At 44.2% G+C, this 16,822-nt stretch overlaps 1 protein-coding gene across 1 annotated transcript in view; it reads right to left on the bottom strand.

Annotated features, from left to right (window-relative positions):
• Positions 1-1,201: 1,201 nt before the first annotated feature.
• LOC146178127 (transmembrane protein 209) overlaps positions 1,202-16,822 on the bottom strand; it is a 30,445-nt gene continuing 14,824 nt past the window's right edge. Inside the window, exons 8-16 of the mRNA XM_084577952.1 lie at positions 14,720-14,868; positions 12,209-12,271; positions 9,399-9,495; positions 8,254-8,379; positions 7,681-7,781; positions 5,468-5,582; positions 3,841-3,935; positions 2,922-2,995; positions 1,202-1,671 (exon numbers count right to left, since the gene is read on the bottom strand). Of these exons, the coding sequence (XP_084434078.1) occupies positions 1,617-1,671; positions 2,922-2,995; positions 3,841-3,935; positions 5,468-5,582; positions 7,681-7,781; positions 8,254-8,379; positions 9,399-9,495; positions 12,209-12,271; positions 14,720-14,868 (875 nt within the window). The 3' untranslated portion in view covers positions 1,202-1,616. The remainder of the gene's footprint in view (positions 1,672-2,921; positions 2,996-3,840; positions 3,936-5,467; positions 5,583-7,680; positions 7,782-8,253; positions 8,380-9,398; positions 9,496-12,208; positions 12,272-14,719; positions 14,869-16,822) is intronic.

The following is a 16,822-nucleotide window of genomic DNA, read 5'->3' as shown; positions in this document are numbered from 1 at the left end:
AAACACAAGGACAAGAGCCGAGTACAAATGATCATCCTTGTGTTGTCCTTTTGTCCCAGTTTCATTTCGAGCTGTTTCTATGCAATGGATTACCAACTCGCCCAAGCTTCTGTTTTTGTCAATATAATTTGCTTTACGGGCATCGAGATGCCTTCCAGCAAGTTTCAAGTCAGAGGCATTGAGCGGAACATAATACAATATAATTATTATAATTACAAAATATAATTCGATATAAGCACACTTTTCCCAATTAATGTGACCTCACGAAATCTAGTGGTCATTCAGAAGAATGACCAATGGTGGCTGGCGATGCTGACATCAGGAATATTTTAGTCCAGAATGTGCACTTCAGAGCTGGCGCTGATAGAGACCAAAACTGTCGCTACAAAATTGTTTGCGATTAATTATTCACACTGCATTCTGGTGTGCTGAGCTCATTTTCATCATTACTATGCCTGTAAGGCCATTGCAAAAAAAAAAAAAAGGGGGGGGGGGGGCATTTAAAAACTTTTTGCCTGCACTCCTTCAGAGTCACACCAAACATGCCTCCCTCTTTGATAACTGCAGTCAGTCAGAGCTGACTATCACTGTGCTAACAACTTGATTACATAACTGGGACTTCCACAAAGCAGCAGATACATGCCACTAGTAAGTACAGTTGGTTTTTGGATAATTTTAACTTAAGACAGAAAAACCATTCCGAGTATGTCCGAATGAGTGGAACAACTTACCAGTGCACATAGCCACTGAGTGCGACACATTGAAATTTTACCACCTGATATTCAGCGGCGTTGACATTAAACATTCCTTTTTGTTTCTTCCTTGTATCTTGTAGTCCTATGATTGCTTCCTGTTCTTTGTGTGGCTAAAAACACATTCTTGAAGCTTCTTGCATTACACTGCATACACCACGCTTGCAAGAGCGCAACATCTGGAGTATTTTCAATACATAAATAAGGATACATAAGGGCAGCTTTTTTAACACATCTGATGCTTAGAAGCCAGGCGCAGCAATTTGAATAAACTGGAAGTATGAATTAAGTGAGTGTGGACAAAACAACTTTCCACTGTAGTGCTTTCATCAGCAACCTTCCCAAATTATAAGTTGAGGGAATTTGACAACTAAAGAGACACGTGGCCAAAGAGGAATGCCGAAGTAGACGGCTCCAAGCTCGTTTAGAACACCCAAGGTTCTTTCAAGCTCAATGACATTTTTTTTTTATTTCAGATTGCTTCATACGAAGAGGAATACTGGAAAGAAGGAAATGAAGCACATTGAAATAAGAAGGCATTGCATATTTGCAGCTGCGGTCAGTAACTAGTGCGAGCACATTTATTAGAGCAGGAATCTGACGATCACAACAGCAAGCAATCACAACAATGTGGATCGTCATAAATTAGGTCATATACAATGATCGCAAATGAGTGTCATTCTCCCATCTATGTAATGATGCGCCGGTACTGAGAAGTGGCGCAACACCGAGGCACTTAAGCCACACTGCTCGCTCACGCTCATGAAAATGCGCATGAGTCATAGACATGTGTCCACAAGAAGCACTTCACAATGCTGAAGGAGAGTGCGTTGCTTGAATGACCACTGTTAGGCTGGGAGCACCCTATCCACCCACGACCCAGAGGACGTTCACCCCTGAGAGACCAAAGTTGATCCTCCTGTAAGCAAGAATGAAAAAGAAATTCTAAAGCACTAAAATAACTTTTAGGGGGCAGAGAAAAAGATGGCCATGACTATCTTTATAGTGACTGTTGGAATGATTAGCAAGTTAGGAGAAATTTCCTGATTTCCAAGTGGTTTTGATTTCCGTTTTTGGATATTCAAAAAACAACTAACTATAGTTTGAAATGCAGATAAGCCAACAAATATAAAAGAACCAAAAAAAGCATAAAAATTTTTTTTCTTTACCTGTACTGTTGACCAATATGAAATTGTTAATTTATTAATTTTATAGTTGAAAGATAAATGACTAGAAAAAAGTTAAAAACTACCTGCTGCCGATGAGATTCGATCCCATGACATCTGAATTTCAAGAGTGGCACTTTTAAAATTTGGAGGCAGTGAGTTTTGGTTGCACTGGCGACATATGGTTGTTTTCTCTTCTACTTTCTAATCAATTATCTTCCAGCAGTAAGATGATTACATCATTGAACTCACACTGATCAACAGTAAAACATTTTTTAAATTCAGCAGACAAACACACAGGACTGCCTGCATTTGTGAATGCAAAAGCTCGCTCGAGCGTCATGCTGCAGAAACGACCCCTCCCATGCTTCTTCCTGTGGCATGTGCGACAGTGTAATGCTCTCCCCATTCCAACAAACAGCTAGTCTATTTAACTTCAAAAGAAACAACTTCTACATTTCACAATTTGCACGCACTGAACAATATGTGCACACTGCTTATTTGCAATTGCAGAAAGTAAATCCAGCACCCATGGCCACCAACGCTGATGGCTTTCCTAGTTTTACCTTTTCGCATTCAAATTAAAGGGCGTTTTTACATGTACAGAATTCTATAGAGCTTTGCTAGACCAAGAAGTACAGTTCAAATTATCCGGTAATTCAAATGACTCAGGTTCAAATTAACGGGCTTTCCCTGAAAAACATTCTACCACACCTTTCTTGCTTTTGGCAGTTTTTGGCTTTTTTTGTATGTTTTGTCATAATGAAGACACATCCAGCTTTGCTCTTTGCGAAGGCAGCATATTTTTGAGGAGCAAATTTGGAGCAAAAGAAATTAGTAACTGATGCTGAACGCATTTATCACATGCTGCTTCCTCCATTGGACCCTAGATACTAAAATAAGCATAGAGGTCCCCCATCCCCCTTTACTTTCAGTCATTCATAATACAACCAATGATTTGCAGGACGACTTTCAGTACCAACAAATGAAGAACATCACTCACCCCAGCATGCCGCCGAGATTTGTGTTGATGCAGTGCAGAAAGAGCAGGATGGCATAAAAGAGATTGTTCCGACCCTGCGAACAGAGCACACATGGCAGCTCGTCAATATAGCTTCGCAGGAAATTCTCTTAATGAAAAGTTCAGTTCAGTTCAGTTCAGGCGTTCAGTCGTGTCCGACTCTTCGTGACCCTATGGACCATGTCACGCCATGCTTTCCGGTCTCTCACTATCTTCTTAACATCACATAGCTTCATCTGCAATGCCTTGAGAATGCCATCTAACCTTTGCGTTCGCTGCCTACCCCTTCTCCGGCGACCCTCAACCTTTCCCAATATCAAATCTTTCTCCAGTGACTCCTCTCTTTTCATCAGATGACCAAAGTAGCTGAGCTTTAACTTTAGAATTTGACCCTCCAATGAGCAGTCAGGGTTTATGGTCGACAATATCGACTGATTTGATCTTCTGGCAGTCCAAGGAACTCTTAAGAGTCTTCGCCAGCACCACAATTCAAACGCGTCAATTCTTCGGCGGTCAGCCTTTTTCACAGTCCAACTCTCGCATCCATACATCACAACTGGAAAGACCATAGCACGGGTTATACGGATCTTGGTTGGCAGACTAATGTCTCTGCTCTTTACTAGGCGGTCAAGGCTAACCATTGCTCTCTTTCCCAGAAGCAGGCGTCTCCTAATTTCATGGCTGCAGTCTCCTTCCGAGGTAATCTTGGCGCCTAAGATTACCTCTCGCTAATTTAAAACAGTGATATGAACATTTGTCAGAATCAGAGGAAGGCTTAAAATAAGAACATAGCACAAAGATAGGGACGAGAATACCTAAGCTAGACAGGACAGGCGTTGCGTTCTGCCCTGGCCTTTTCCCGTCTCCGTCTCTGATCCAACTAAGAGGCAAGAAATGTCACCTTTGGCAGGTCCCACGTGTCCTCGCCAACGATGACTCGATAATGAGGCGGTGTCACGCTGGTCTGATAAATGCAGAGGGTGTCTTTGGATGTGGCTGCGTCAGTAAAGCACAAGATCTCAACGTGAATCCTACAGCCCCCGTAGGCCTTCCACCGCAGAAATACAGAACTCGCGTAATCAAACAAGAAAGCATCGCTCAATACAGCAGAATCTCAGATACACACATCATGGGACAATGAAAAATACCGTGGCACCAGAAACTCAGCCATGTCATGCGGTCTCATGATGTCACCCACTAGATCAGAGCCCACCTGTCATAATTTTTTTGCTCACGATGCCAACTACTACAACGCCGATACTGGATTTTCTGCCCAATGGGGGCCCCTCTTGATGTCTTTTTACCATACATGTGTGACAACGGATTTCCGTACCGAATGCTTCTTGCCGAAAGAGAAAGGTGGCGATGTTCTGTTCAACATTTCGCACCCTGCTGAAGGTGCATGCTCACTGAGAGATGCAGCAACCTTCCAGGACTTCAAAAAGTATTAGAAAAGCTACAACTCATACCTTCTCGCAGACAAAAAAAAAATACAACTGATTTTGATTTTTGCCCAAAATTTATGGGAACGCGCTTTCATAATTTCAATTTTTCCACGTGACTGTAACGAAGTTGCACGATAGGTGATTTTTACCTTAACTGACACTTTAGCAAAATCCCTTGAATGTTGATTTTTATCTTAATTATCATGATCTTTGGTCTGTTTTTACCACCGCACACTGGGACAATCGCTTTTCAGGTTCACTGAGTTTGCGAATGTTAATTTCTATCTTTATTATTACTCTCCTTAGTTTGTCATCAAAGCTCACGAGGTGTTGTTGCTCTCTGGGTTTACAGAGTTTCCTCTGAGCTGTTCAGATGCCCGGTAATGTGATGTTATGGCCGCACACTATGTCTCCTCTCTGGACACTGGCATCGATGCATCTACCAACTCTGATCTGGCTCCATACACTGAGTCTAAAAGGGATGCCAGCAAGTCTTCCAAGAATGACAGCTTGTCCTCGGACAAGTACATTCCTCCAGTTCGAGCTCTGACCATACTTTTAAGAAATATTGAGTGTTTTTTGTACTTTCAAATGACGCTGCAACCAAAATACTGTCTCTAACTTTACCATTTGAGAAAGTTTTTTCTTTTCGAAACAATTTGACGATCAAAGGGAAAACAGTCAACACTGAGCACTCAATTGTGTTTCATCCAAAATTTCAGGCACTCACACATTGCATGTGTGGGGATGTCACAGTACTTCAATAATTTCTAATAATCAAGCACGTTAAAATATTCAGAGGCACTAATTTTCAGTCAGCAAATGTATACATAAATAAATTAGATGTGCCCATTCAAGGAGTTCTGAAGATCAGGTTATTTCAACAGCTGAGTTTCACTTGAATGGTGCTGTGTAAACTAGCTGCACGGGATCAAATTGTACCGGCTGCTCAGGGCTACACAAAGGCAGATTTTCTTGTGACAGACCTGACACTACGTCTCAATTAGCGTCTACATGCCCAAACAACATATGCAAGTACTTTCCATTTATCCTGCTTGAATGACATGTGTTCTGCATACTCACGAGGCTTGTTGGGCGACTTGTAGAAAAACTGTGAGGTGAAGGTCTTCCCATCGGGAAAGCGTGGGTCCGGGGGAAGCCTTGAATCCAGGTAAGTGCAGAGCAGGTGAAGCACAATCTGCACACACAAAGTGGCCTTTCGCACGTGCACTCGCATATTATAGCAGGTCTTTCCCATTCCTACTACATTCCGCAGCAAGCTTAGGGACATTATCATTCGCCACATGCACAACGAGGCTTTGAGATAAGTATGTGCGCAATCACCTCCATGATGATCCAAGATATTTCTTCCAAGAGTGCACTGAGCATTGGTAACTACTGATTTGTCGCCACTGCAAGAATAAGCCAGCGTTTAGATCAAAGGCAACTTTCATTTTGGCGTATTGTACAGTCAAGTCACAGCAATTTTATCTAATGAATGTCTGAAATGCAGTCGTCTATGCAGTTGAGACGAAAACTGATTAGCAAAAAGCGATATTTTGCAATGTCGCCAAGTGCTTTGCTTTGTGCACATCGTTGGGAATGTTGAAGAATTGCTCCAAAATCGCCTTCGTGGCCCTTTCTACAGAGCGATGCAGTATCACTACCTCTATACAAGCTGCCCCGTCGTGTAGTGAAGCATCCCCAAAACGTTGCCAGTTAGTGTACTCGAAGAATGGAGGAAGCATGAAAGTGCCAGAGAGAGTGTCATGAGCAGGCATGAGAACGGCGAGATGCCACCTCAAAATAAAACTAAAAGACCAGCGACTCAAAAAGCAGCATTCGAAACGGTGCGAGTGGCCAATGCATGCATCCAATGGCAGTGACACGATGGCATGAATTTAAGAGAAGCAAGCATAAAGGTGCTGGTGAGAGACCACCCATTGTTAAAATTAACGAGCCCCATAGACTTGCATAGGCATCCAAAGGGGACGTGCTCCTAGTCAAAACAGAGCCTGCAATCACTTAACATTATGGCAGTGCAGATGTATGCACGGTGTGCCCCCCCCCTTTTTTTTCTTCTTAGGGTGTGTGTGTGTGGGGGGGGGGAGGGCAGGAGAGGAGAAGGGGGTGAGGCTGCTGATACTTTGAGCGTCCTAGAGGACACGGTGGTTTTTCGGACAGTGTGCACCCACTTCAACATTTACCAAATTGCAAAAAAAGTCCCCTGCAAAATTTTCAAATAAAGCAATCAACCATTACTGATTTGTTCGAGAAACACTGCATTTACATGTGTGTAATGCGACCATAATTAAACAAAGGGGGGAGTGTTACACCGCACCGAAATTTGAAAATGTTATGATTATAATGGAGATTTCAGTCAGATCAAGCTTACAGCTAATGGTGCTTACAAAAAAAAAGGATAACAGCATGCAAAAATATGGAAGCAACAGACATATTAATATTACTTCAGAGGTAGTCCTGCAGAAATTCACGCAACATCACTGAGCACTGCAAAGCCTCCGACGCATTAATACACATTAGCATACACAGTCTCCTATGCAACAGCGGTCGCCATCACCGCCCTGCCAGTGCTGCTCCGTACTTCATGCTCCTTATTTGTGCCTTTTTCTTCCTCTCTTTACTACATTCAACTTTTCAGTGCCTTTATTTCTTAACGGTCAATTGCACCTTCTTCCACGTTCGCAGCAACCCTCTACTTTGTAGTGAGAAAGCCGCTGCAGTAACCTTGAGGGGGAACTAAGCAAAAAAACAGCGTCATATTTGTACCTTGACTCGAGATATAATGTGAGATGTGTTTTCAAACAACTGAAGTGAGGAAAAACTCTTGTTATATTCATGCAAATATGCTAGGAACATTTTACTGATGTGGAATCCTCGTTACATATTTATTTCTTTTCCCCCAACAATTCAACATTTGGAATTCGGACATTTTGTCTAGCACCATGAAATTCAAATTTAACAGTTATCACTGCGCTGATGGTACACTTTGCAGAAAATTGCTTCATAAGCGCGCAGAAAAACTCACAAAAACCGGTCAAACCCAAAGAAAAACATGCCATGCTGTTTTGACTGTATTTGTGTCTGTCTAAGAACTGAAAAGACTGAATAATTCAGCACAGGGCACTCATGAGTAGCATTATCAGCAGCAACAACACATGGAAACACATAGAATTTTCCACATTCTGGCCCTACATGTGCCCTGTTATGCTAAAAACCACAAGAAAAACAGACCTGCACAGACCCTTACCAAGACTTCCAAGACTACCACTTACGGCGGCATCGGTGGGTAGCGAGTCGCTCCACGGCTTGCCTCGGTAGTTCTCGCTGCCGCCATTCCATCGAAAGTTGCTCATGCAGCCCCCTCGAGCCAGTTCTGGAAGATTGCATCAATGCACTGAGACTGGAAGATGCCCGATACGGAATGGCATAAATGCAGTAAGGCCGCAACAATTCAGGAATCTTCTGCGGTGCACGGCCTAGCTATAATTCAAACACCTTGCCTTACGTTGAAGGCCTAATCCTGAAGGTCTTGCGACAGGCCCTTGCTTTGGGAGCCTTAATAAAACTTGCGTGTCCATTGCAGCAATGAAAATATTGCCAACAAGCGGCATTGATGTCACAAGACCCTGGCACTCAGGGTCAACATAACACAAGCTGCCTCCTAAGCAAGTGCAAAGCCATGATACAACACTTCTAATACTTTCCATACCTGAAACCTCTAGGCACACCTATCTTCACTGTTGATGCAGCTGGCAGTCAAGAAGAATCATGTACATCCAAGACATGCGCAGCAGAACACTCTCGCATGCAGAGTAGCATGGAAGGAATTGGAGGCCAAGACCCACCTTTTATCCTCTGGACGAGGTACTCATGGTTGCTGTTCAAGTCCAGGTAGGGAAGCAGAGAAGCCAGGGTGGGGACGTGCTGACCTTTGCTCAGCGCCACCTGCTGCAACATTGAGGGGTTTGCCTCTGCCATTGAACAAGGTCAGGGAAGAAGAAAAAGTGCACCCACAGAGAACTGAGTCACAAATCATTTCGCAATGGACATCGGTTAGCAGGATGTCCACAACACTCTTCACTCTTTTAGAGTGCAGTCAACTGTATTTTCAACAACTGTCAGCTGTATTTTCACATTCTCAGCACAATCAACCTGCAACGCTAATGTAAGGACCCGGATGAAGGGTGCTCATTGTGACAGGTGCCATATTAATTCAGCCCTGTGATGTTGAGATGGTTAATCAATGAGTCTTAGGCTAAGGAAACATGGCCAAAAGGGTACATAATGTGTCGCATTCAGCAACCCACTCGAATTCAATGAAATGGCTTTAGTACCCAGGACCTCCAAAACCCTGCGTCATACAGGTGACTTCGTCATAAAGGCTGCACACCATATTGCATGCAGCACAGCAAGCTAAGCATGTTCAGCAAAAGAAGTTTTTATTTCACATGAACTGAAGAGACCTGACCTTACCACATCGAGGTTTCGCATCATGCTCCTCCCCAGCAAAATTGGCAGCGATGAATGGTACAGCTGCCGAGTGTCAAATGTCTCTATAGCTAAAAGACCTCTCTTGTCAAAATTCTTGTTTTGTGCAAAACATAGCACTATTCGATAGAGGGGAAGGGAAGTTCTGGCAAGTGCTGGCTGAAGTATATGTCATTTTGTCAACTGCTAATGCTCCATCCAGCACCTGGCCCCAAAATATTTTCCAACAGGTTTCATGTGCATGTCCTTGGCTCAGACCATGACAGAATAAACAAGCAGGGGGTTTCACATCTCGATTGCTATGATGGATGTGCGGAGCTCCGGAATAACTTCCATCACCCAGTGTTCTCTGACATGTGCCAACATCACACAGTGTACGAGCATTTCCGGAGTTGACCTCCATTTGACCTTGTGATCAGCAGCTGAACAAGAGGAAGCCATTGCGGAGGTTCTCTGTGATACACAGCAGCCCCCGTTGAAATGAGGAGATAAGAACCCTTACCACCAATACGCAAATCCGAGAAGCCCAGCCGTTGCAGTGTGGTGTTGATTGCGTCGATCTCAGAGGCCACCCGTGTCACGATCGTCTGGCTGATCCACTGCACCAGATACAAAACCAACTACCTAAGCAACTCTTTTTTAGCCAGAAGCCAAGCCAGTAAGAAAATAGAGAGAGAAAAAGAGAGCTTTCGACAAGATAAGGAGATTCTTGGCCACTAGAATAGCACCTGTTTCTGCTGGCTTGGAAAAAAAAAAGAAAAGGAAAAATCTATAGTGGTCGTAATCAGCAATAGCTGTAGCAACTTTACACTCATTCCTTCAAGCAACGCAAGGCAAGAGCTCTTAAAGTGATTTGAAATCAGAAAAGTAATCTTTTATCTGTTACACAGTACACACTTAAGTTCAAGTTCTGAGCTATGTGTGAACATGACAACACAAACCACCTTTGCAGTCTGAAGTGTTCTAATCTGGGCTTGCCCAAGCAGAATGCATTGTGGTTCGTGGAGCCTTCTTTAGGTGCAGAACCCTGAGAAAACGAGGCACTGGGCCTGAAAATTTTGAAGTCATTATCGTGAGGCCTGCCTACCTTCCACGGTAGCCACCTGCCAGGTTATTCCCATGGCAACCACCCTTAGGCTGCACAATTCTCCACTCGTGTCAGAACCTACTAAAGTGTAGCCCGACGCAAATATAAATTTTTTACACAACAGCATTAAAGGACCCGTTCTTGAGAAAAATAAGGCATCAGCATTGTTAGCGCTGTGAGCAAAAAATTATGAAATGGAACCCTCCATGACCCTTTGACCCCACGTCAGACACACTACAGTAAAACCTCGGTGATATGAATCTCATGGGGTCATGAAAAAATTCATATCCGAAAATTCGTATCATCAAAACAAACAGAAATCTGTTTCCGGAAACACGAGAAAGGCGTTCACGCAGGTCTGTTTACGACCAGAGAGATTTGCTAATGGCCGCATGGCCACAGCTCGCCACTCACAGACAATCGCGACGTTGGCGATGTGCGGGCTGTGTGTCCGGGCGAATTTCTCAGGACATGTGCAGCAAGATCGGAGATAGCGACGAGGAGACTTTCGCATGCCACCGCAAACTGCTTTCTGTGCGTACGGTGCGACTAACGATCCTCAAATTAGCGATGCACAGACTTGCGTGTGTGCCAGCTGCTCACGGTGCATAGAGCAACTGGCGATTGCGATGTGAGGGCAGTGTGCGCCTGCCGCGTGTGCCACCCCAACTGCTCGTGGTGCACAACTTGTGATTACGACATCACCAATTTGTGGACCATGCGCCACTGCGAACTTTTTGCACTGTGCAAAGCATGTATGGTGATCGCAACTTTGCAATGTGCGTGCCACGCGCCACCACCTGCCCCCGGTGTGTACAGCGTGGCTGACGATCATGGGGTTAACAATATGCGAGCTGTGCGTAGTGTTCGAGCAGTTCTAAAGCTCATATAATGTAGGACACTGTTCAAAACATCTGAAATTCTGCCCATTGCGCACAATGTGCTCCAGCCAGAGAATATTATGAACTCGTATCAACCGGATTCATATCACAGAGATTTACTTACGCCACGTGGGCTCATTCGTATGGCTTAGCTAAACTGAGGATTTTGCAGCTGCTTACAACTGTACGCTAATGGGTATGTGTAGGATAAAATATGCACAAATTAACGGATTAGTGGTTAAGTGAGTAGCAAAATGTACATACACAAACAAGGATCCATACGGGGAGCCACAGGCTGGAGCCATTAACGCTGTCTCATCATACCCTTGAAAGCCAAGCCTTAACAGCCCCCGAATTTATTTCATTTCAAAAATGGATACGGCATCATCTTATCTATGAACTTAAACTCTGTATTGGCCCTAACATAATTTTGTTCTTTCCACCTGAAGTTGCGTTATCTTCAACCTCTTCAGGCACTGCATCCACATGTGGTTGCGACTCGAATTTCGTTGTATCTTAGCACGGAAGGCGAATTTTCGCATTTAAATTTGGCACCCGTCACCTTGGACCTGCCCTGTCAAGTATGTGGTGCCATCTCTTGTATCTACAGCGAAATATGTTCGTAAACAGCAAGTAAAAATGGATGTTGCAACGTTTTATGGCGGGACGAGTGAGGAGCTCTTATTTTTGCCTGCCTCTTTCTAAACCGATGTCTAATAATGCTATTTATTGTAGTGAATGTGTCATTAAGGTAATGTAGAAGTTATATGCCAGATTTCATTATCTTAGATATAGAAAAAGTGCTTCAATGGACTTTCAGAGTTTCGCGTCCACAAATGTGGACACGGTGTCTTAATGCCGAAATTTTCAGAATGGCGAATTCTATCCGCGGCGCTCCATTATTTTGTGTAAGAGCAGTAAGTAATACAGTGACTGCGTGCAGGTGCCCCCATCCTGAAGGCGTCAAGGTACCCTTAGAGAAAAATATTTATTCTTCCTTAATGATTAGTTAGTAATTGCAGAAAATGTCGCGACGTTTTCTTTCATGTAGCAGCTTTGAGGCGCCATGTACATATATGTGGACGCGAAAAAAATATAAGTATTTCTGCATAATCTTTAATATTTGAATTCTGTGGTCAACTGATCGTGATAGAATTTTTTTCCTTTCAGAAAATTTAATTGGCACCTGAAAGGGTTAATTCGCGACTGAAGGGGATATATGACAAAGATCACGGGAACAGCTGTTAAGTTACGGCTGCCTGCGTCTCAAAAAGACACCTGGCTGAAGTGTGCTTTTTTCCAAAGGGACCAGCAATATGGGGGAAGCACGAGGCCAGCACAAACCTTGCGCAGGTTTTCGACCCATCTGTCCAGCTTCTTCTCTTCGACGGACCACTTCCTCCACACCTGCACAAAACACCACCATGAAGGCAAAAAGAAAGGCATGTCAGCTTTTCATGCACCGTTGTAGAGAGATCGCGAACAAAACTAGGGTGGCAACACGCTCTGTATCAACACCCATGTCTGCAACTGGTATGCTACTTTTCAACATCACCACTGGTGCAGGATGTAGCCCGATTATATTCCAGCAACTATAGAGGATTTGGCTGTGTATATATTCATAGTATGATGACTGCCATCGAAGCATGAGTGCCACCCTATCTGGTGCCGCGTGTTCCATGTGCGATCGCCTATGGTTTCAATACCTAAACAGCTGTGTTCAAATTTGGAAATACTAAGTAACATACAGCCTGGCGAATTTCATTCCGGTTATAAAAGTTAACATCTTTATAAGGTCATCCCACACTGATAAATTAATAAAGCAACCCCTTTAATAAATTTTTATCCACAATATTATTGAAGGTCTATTCTATGTAATATTTATTTAGTTTATGCTGGTGCCTGCAGCAATAATGACATAGAAAAATAAACTTTCTAATTACACAATGAGCATGCTGACACATCCATTACTGGTAGAGAAGAAACAATAGAAAAGCACTGTGTCCTGTGGTTTTCTCGCCTTTGTGTCCAGTGGTTAATGTATGTACCGTAAAAACCCGCATATAATATGAATTGTAATTCTGGGATAGCAAAAACAGGGAAGAAAGTTGTCATCCACGCATAACGCGTGCGAGGAAAGATCAACAAAATTATTTATTTGCTTTACATTTTGCTGTTGTCCTGTGAATCGTATGCACTCCTTGCACCAGGCTTCAAATGGTGCTGCGAACCTTCATGTTCCAGTGCTGGTTCGCTCCCCTTCTCGCGCCAACGCGCCTGACCGGAGAATTTCATGCAGCACAGCAAGCAGCTCATATTCGCGCAGCAGCAGTCGCGCAAGCCACAGGGTCCTCAGGCTGTTCTAAAACCAGTAGGCTGCTTCAAGCTCGGACACGGGATAACAGCAAGGAAGCCACTGGCCATGATGCGCCTCGCTCGTGCCTGTTCGCGTCTAGCACCGCGCACAGGCGTGCGGCGTGCACACGCAGAAAGTATTCTCAAATTCTGAGTTTTCGCGATCGTTGCCATCCAGTACATGTACCGTCTGTCGAGAGTCCCTTGCTAGAGACATGAAATCTCTTTTGGTACCTTTAAACGCATTAAGTATCCCAAATTGCTCAAAAGCATGACCGACGCTTTTCTTGGGAATAGTACTGGCCAAGCGTCCGCGATTTGGCTGTAGGGTACCGCCAGCATGGCTGGAGAGGCCCGTGAGAGACCCATGCAAAGTGTGAGAGATCGAGCGAGGGGTGTTCGGCATGTTTCCGGTCGCATGTACATCGCAGGCACAGTGGTCGTGACGATCATGGGATCAGCATGATGAAACCGAAACTATCGAAAAAGTCAGCTGACGCCACTACCATTTAGCGCCTCCTCTCACTAGAAGCCTGATGCTGATAGCGCCGATAAACGAGGGCGGAACTGCGAATTTAAGATAAAATTTGTTCGGATCTGCATAGAATATGAGGTGAAAATCCGGTAAGATAAAATCAGGAAAAAAACAACAACCTATACAAGGGTTTTTGCTGTATTTTTTCTTCAAAATGAATGAATACCACCTGGATAAATTGTCTACCCTGCTGCTACAAAGAGAAGGCTGCCATACAAATAAAATTAGACAGCTTACCCTCCTATGCAACTTGGGCTATAAACATATGGTGGAGGAACAAGCGATTCCGACTACTTGAGACGTGAAGCCTTCTCTAGGCACTACTTTCCATGCCTTGATCTAAAACATAATTCATGCAGTCCTTTCTAAATGATTGCTATCTCACGACGGCAATCCTGCATGTCCTGGTGGTTTGTGGTCAGTTTTGGACTGCTGCCATGGACATCATCATTATGTGTGTGCCACCCTTTTATACTCCTGCGTTGCAATGTGTTGCTGAAGCATGTCAAAATGTAAACCACACTACATGACCAGGTACTGTTCCTACCAGTAAATACCATGTGCAAATCTGTGCACCTCCGGTCAGTTCCTTTCTGGCAGTGCAGTTGTTCCCTTGAAAAATCGTTTTTCAAAGCTTATCCACTTGCATTCTAGCTTTGGTTTTCTCTATTAGAGGGACATGGAATATCACCCCATCCGATTATCGCACTTAAGTAACAACAGCGGACTCCCAGGCTATGCCACCAACTGTCTGGTGGCCAACGATGCAGTGATCGACGAGAATGTTAGATCTAATGATCTCTAACCCCCTCCTCCTCTGCCTCATGTCCACATGCGTACTGAACATGTGTGGCCCACACGCCCGCGTATCAAGTCAGAAAAGCGACCACACGATGGCATTGGAGCTGTAAACCTGTGATCCACTATGCAAAACTTGACTGAACAAGAAACGTGGCAGCACTGACGTCTCCAGTGAAGGTGGCCGAGGAGTCCATGTCGTCCCCGTGCATGGTCTGTGGGGACCTGGTGGCCTTCTGGTAGTGGCTCAGCTGGGGGATCACTGAGTCGGCATCCAGACTCACCGAGGAGTTCAGTAGGCTTCCACTCTGCGATACTGCAGCAAGGTATACAGTTAAACCTGGTTATAACGAAATTGTAAAATGTCCGCAATTTTTCGTGACATCCAGGTTTTCTTTAAATGCAGTTTCTGCGTGAACACCCATAAAGGCAATGTAGAACGAAAACCAGATTAAGAATTGATACAAGAAAAACCACCTTGAAAGTGTTTACAGTAAACCAGAATTATTCAGTCATAGAAGCGGTGAAATGCTTTGCGATCGCTCTGATAGCGCAGCGTGACTGCAGCGGCAGCCACCTTTGTGGCTCGCGCGATGCGTCTATGAGGAAGCCGGGAAAGGGGGAGGAGTAGGAATCAAGTCTGGGGGAGAGCGCATGCGTTGCCGCATTGCCGCCGCCACGCGCGCTCGCCCACCACCGTTGCCCCAGGAAACTGACTCTGCCTCACGTCGCCAGGACGCTCCGCTGTCGACTTGCGCGAGAGCCTGACGCGCAGGAGCCCTCATGGAACCCCGTGACAGCAATGGATGCGCGCTGCTCGTTCCGTGTCTTTTCTTTGTTATTTTTTGCCGCTTTTAAGCATTAACTATTGTAGTGCCATGTTCCGCGAGCGAAAGCAGCGGAGACCGCTGCGTCTGTCACGGAGATGCGGCGTCGGTGCTGAAACACTCCGCATTGTACCAACCGCGGTCGCTCGTTGCTATAGTAGGTGTTCCTCTCACTTCAGGTCGTGTTTTATTGTCCTGAAACTTGCGGGATTCTGCCAAATTTCCAGTAACTCGGCACTAGCTAAGCACTAGCTAAGAGACAGTTGGCACCGCAAGTTCATATCAAGGTCAATCGCTGCGACATGTTCGTTACATGAAGTTTTCAAATACATGCTCTTCAACAGGGGTGGCGTTGGGGAATTGAAAAACTTCATAATATCGAGGAATTTGCTACATGGAGGTTCGTTACATAGAGGCTTAACTGTAGTTAGACCTCGATGTAACAAACTTCAATGTAGTGAAATCCTCAATGTGATAAAGTGTTCTAGTTTTCAAAACTTCATGTCCATAGAATTTTACTGCATTTCCAATGTAGTGAAACTTTGCTGCTGGCTCAAAGTGAGCCTGAGCAAAAACTGTGCCACAAGCTTAGAGAATCCATTAGGCGGCACGCGCAACACACAGCCAGCAAGATCAGACCCAGCTCTCGCAGTATGCTGCAACTGGTCGCCCAAATGGAGTAAATAAGATGCTCAAATGCTAACAGAGTGGAGCAAACGTGGGTTCCACCATGTTCCAGTGTGCCCACAATAAAGAATTCATCAAAATGTGAAAAATAGTCCCTCCCACACTGTTTTCAACTCAAAGGAAATCTTTTCGGAAAACATTTCACCATAGTCATGCAAACGGCACCAGTCTGTTTTTCAAGGTCATTCAATAATTAATACTTCAGATAATTACAACTTTTTCCAGTTGCCTGAAAGTTGAAATAACGAGATTTTATTATGCAGACAAATATGTTTTTCTTTTTCCATGCGTTGGGCACTATAATACATTGATCTCCTGGTCACATTATCCTATTATGCCAAATAAGTTATAATCACAATTCTTCATGAGGCCTCATTTTGATTTCATCAATCAAATTATGGCTGTGACATACAAGGAATGTCTGTGTCATGCGAGACAAAAAGAAGCTGAATAATTACTGATACACAGTTTTAATTAATTCACTACAATGCAGGCCCACTGAAATGGGTGGTTACCTATGCTCAAAAAAGTCAAAATACTGATAGATATTGAAAGATTTCACAAGAATTTTTGATCTAGCTTAAAAAGAATCAGACAAAGCAGTGATTGAAATTGACTCTGAAATTTTCCCTCTCAACTCCAAAGCGTGATGCAGCGAAGGTGAAAAAAATAAGGATTACAGGCAGGGGCTTTGGACACGAACACGTCCCTGAGCAGTTGGTTTGCTTACTTCCGGTTGGAGCGCCCACTCCACTT

The sequence above is a fragment of the Amblyomma maculatum genome, chromosome 9 (genome assembly GCF_055883805.1).
Source record: "Amblyomma maculatum isolate TAMU_Amacu chromosome 9, ASM5588380v1, whole genome shotgun sequence".
NCBI lineage: Eukaryota > Metazoa > Arthropoda > Arachnida > Ixodida > Ixodidae > Amblyomma > Amblyomma maculatum.
This window is presented reverse-complemented; position numbering and strand designations above follow the sequence as displayed.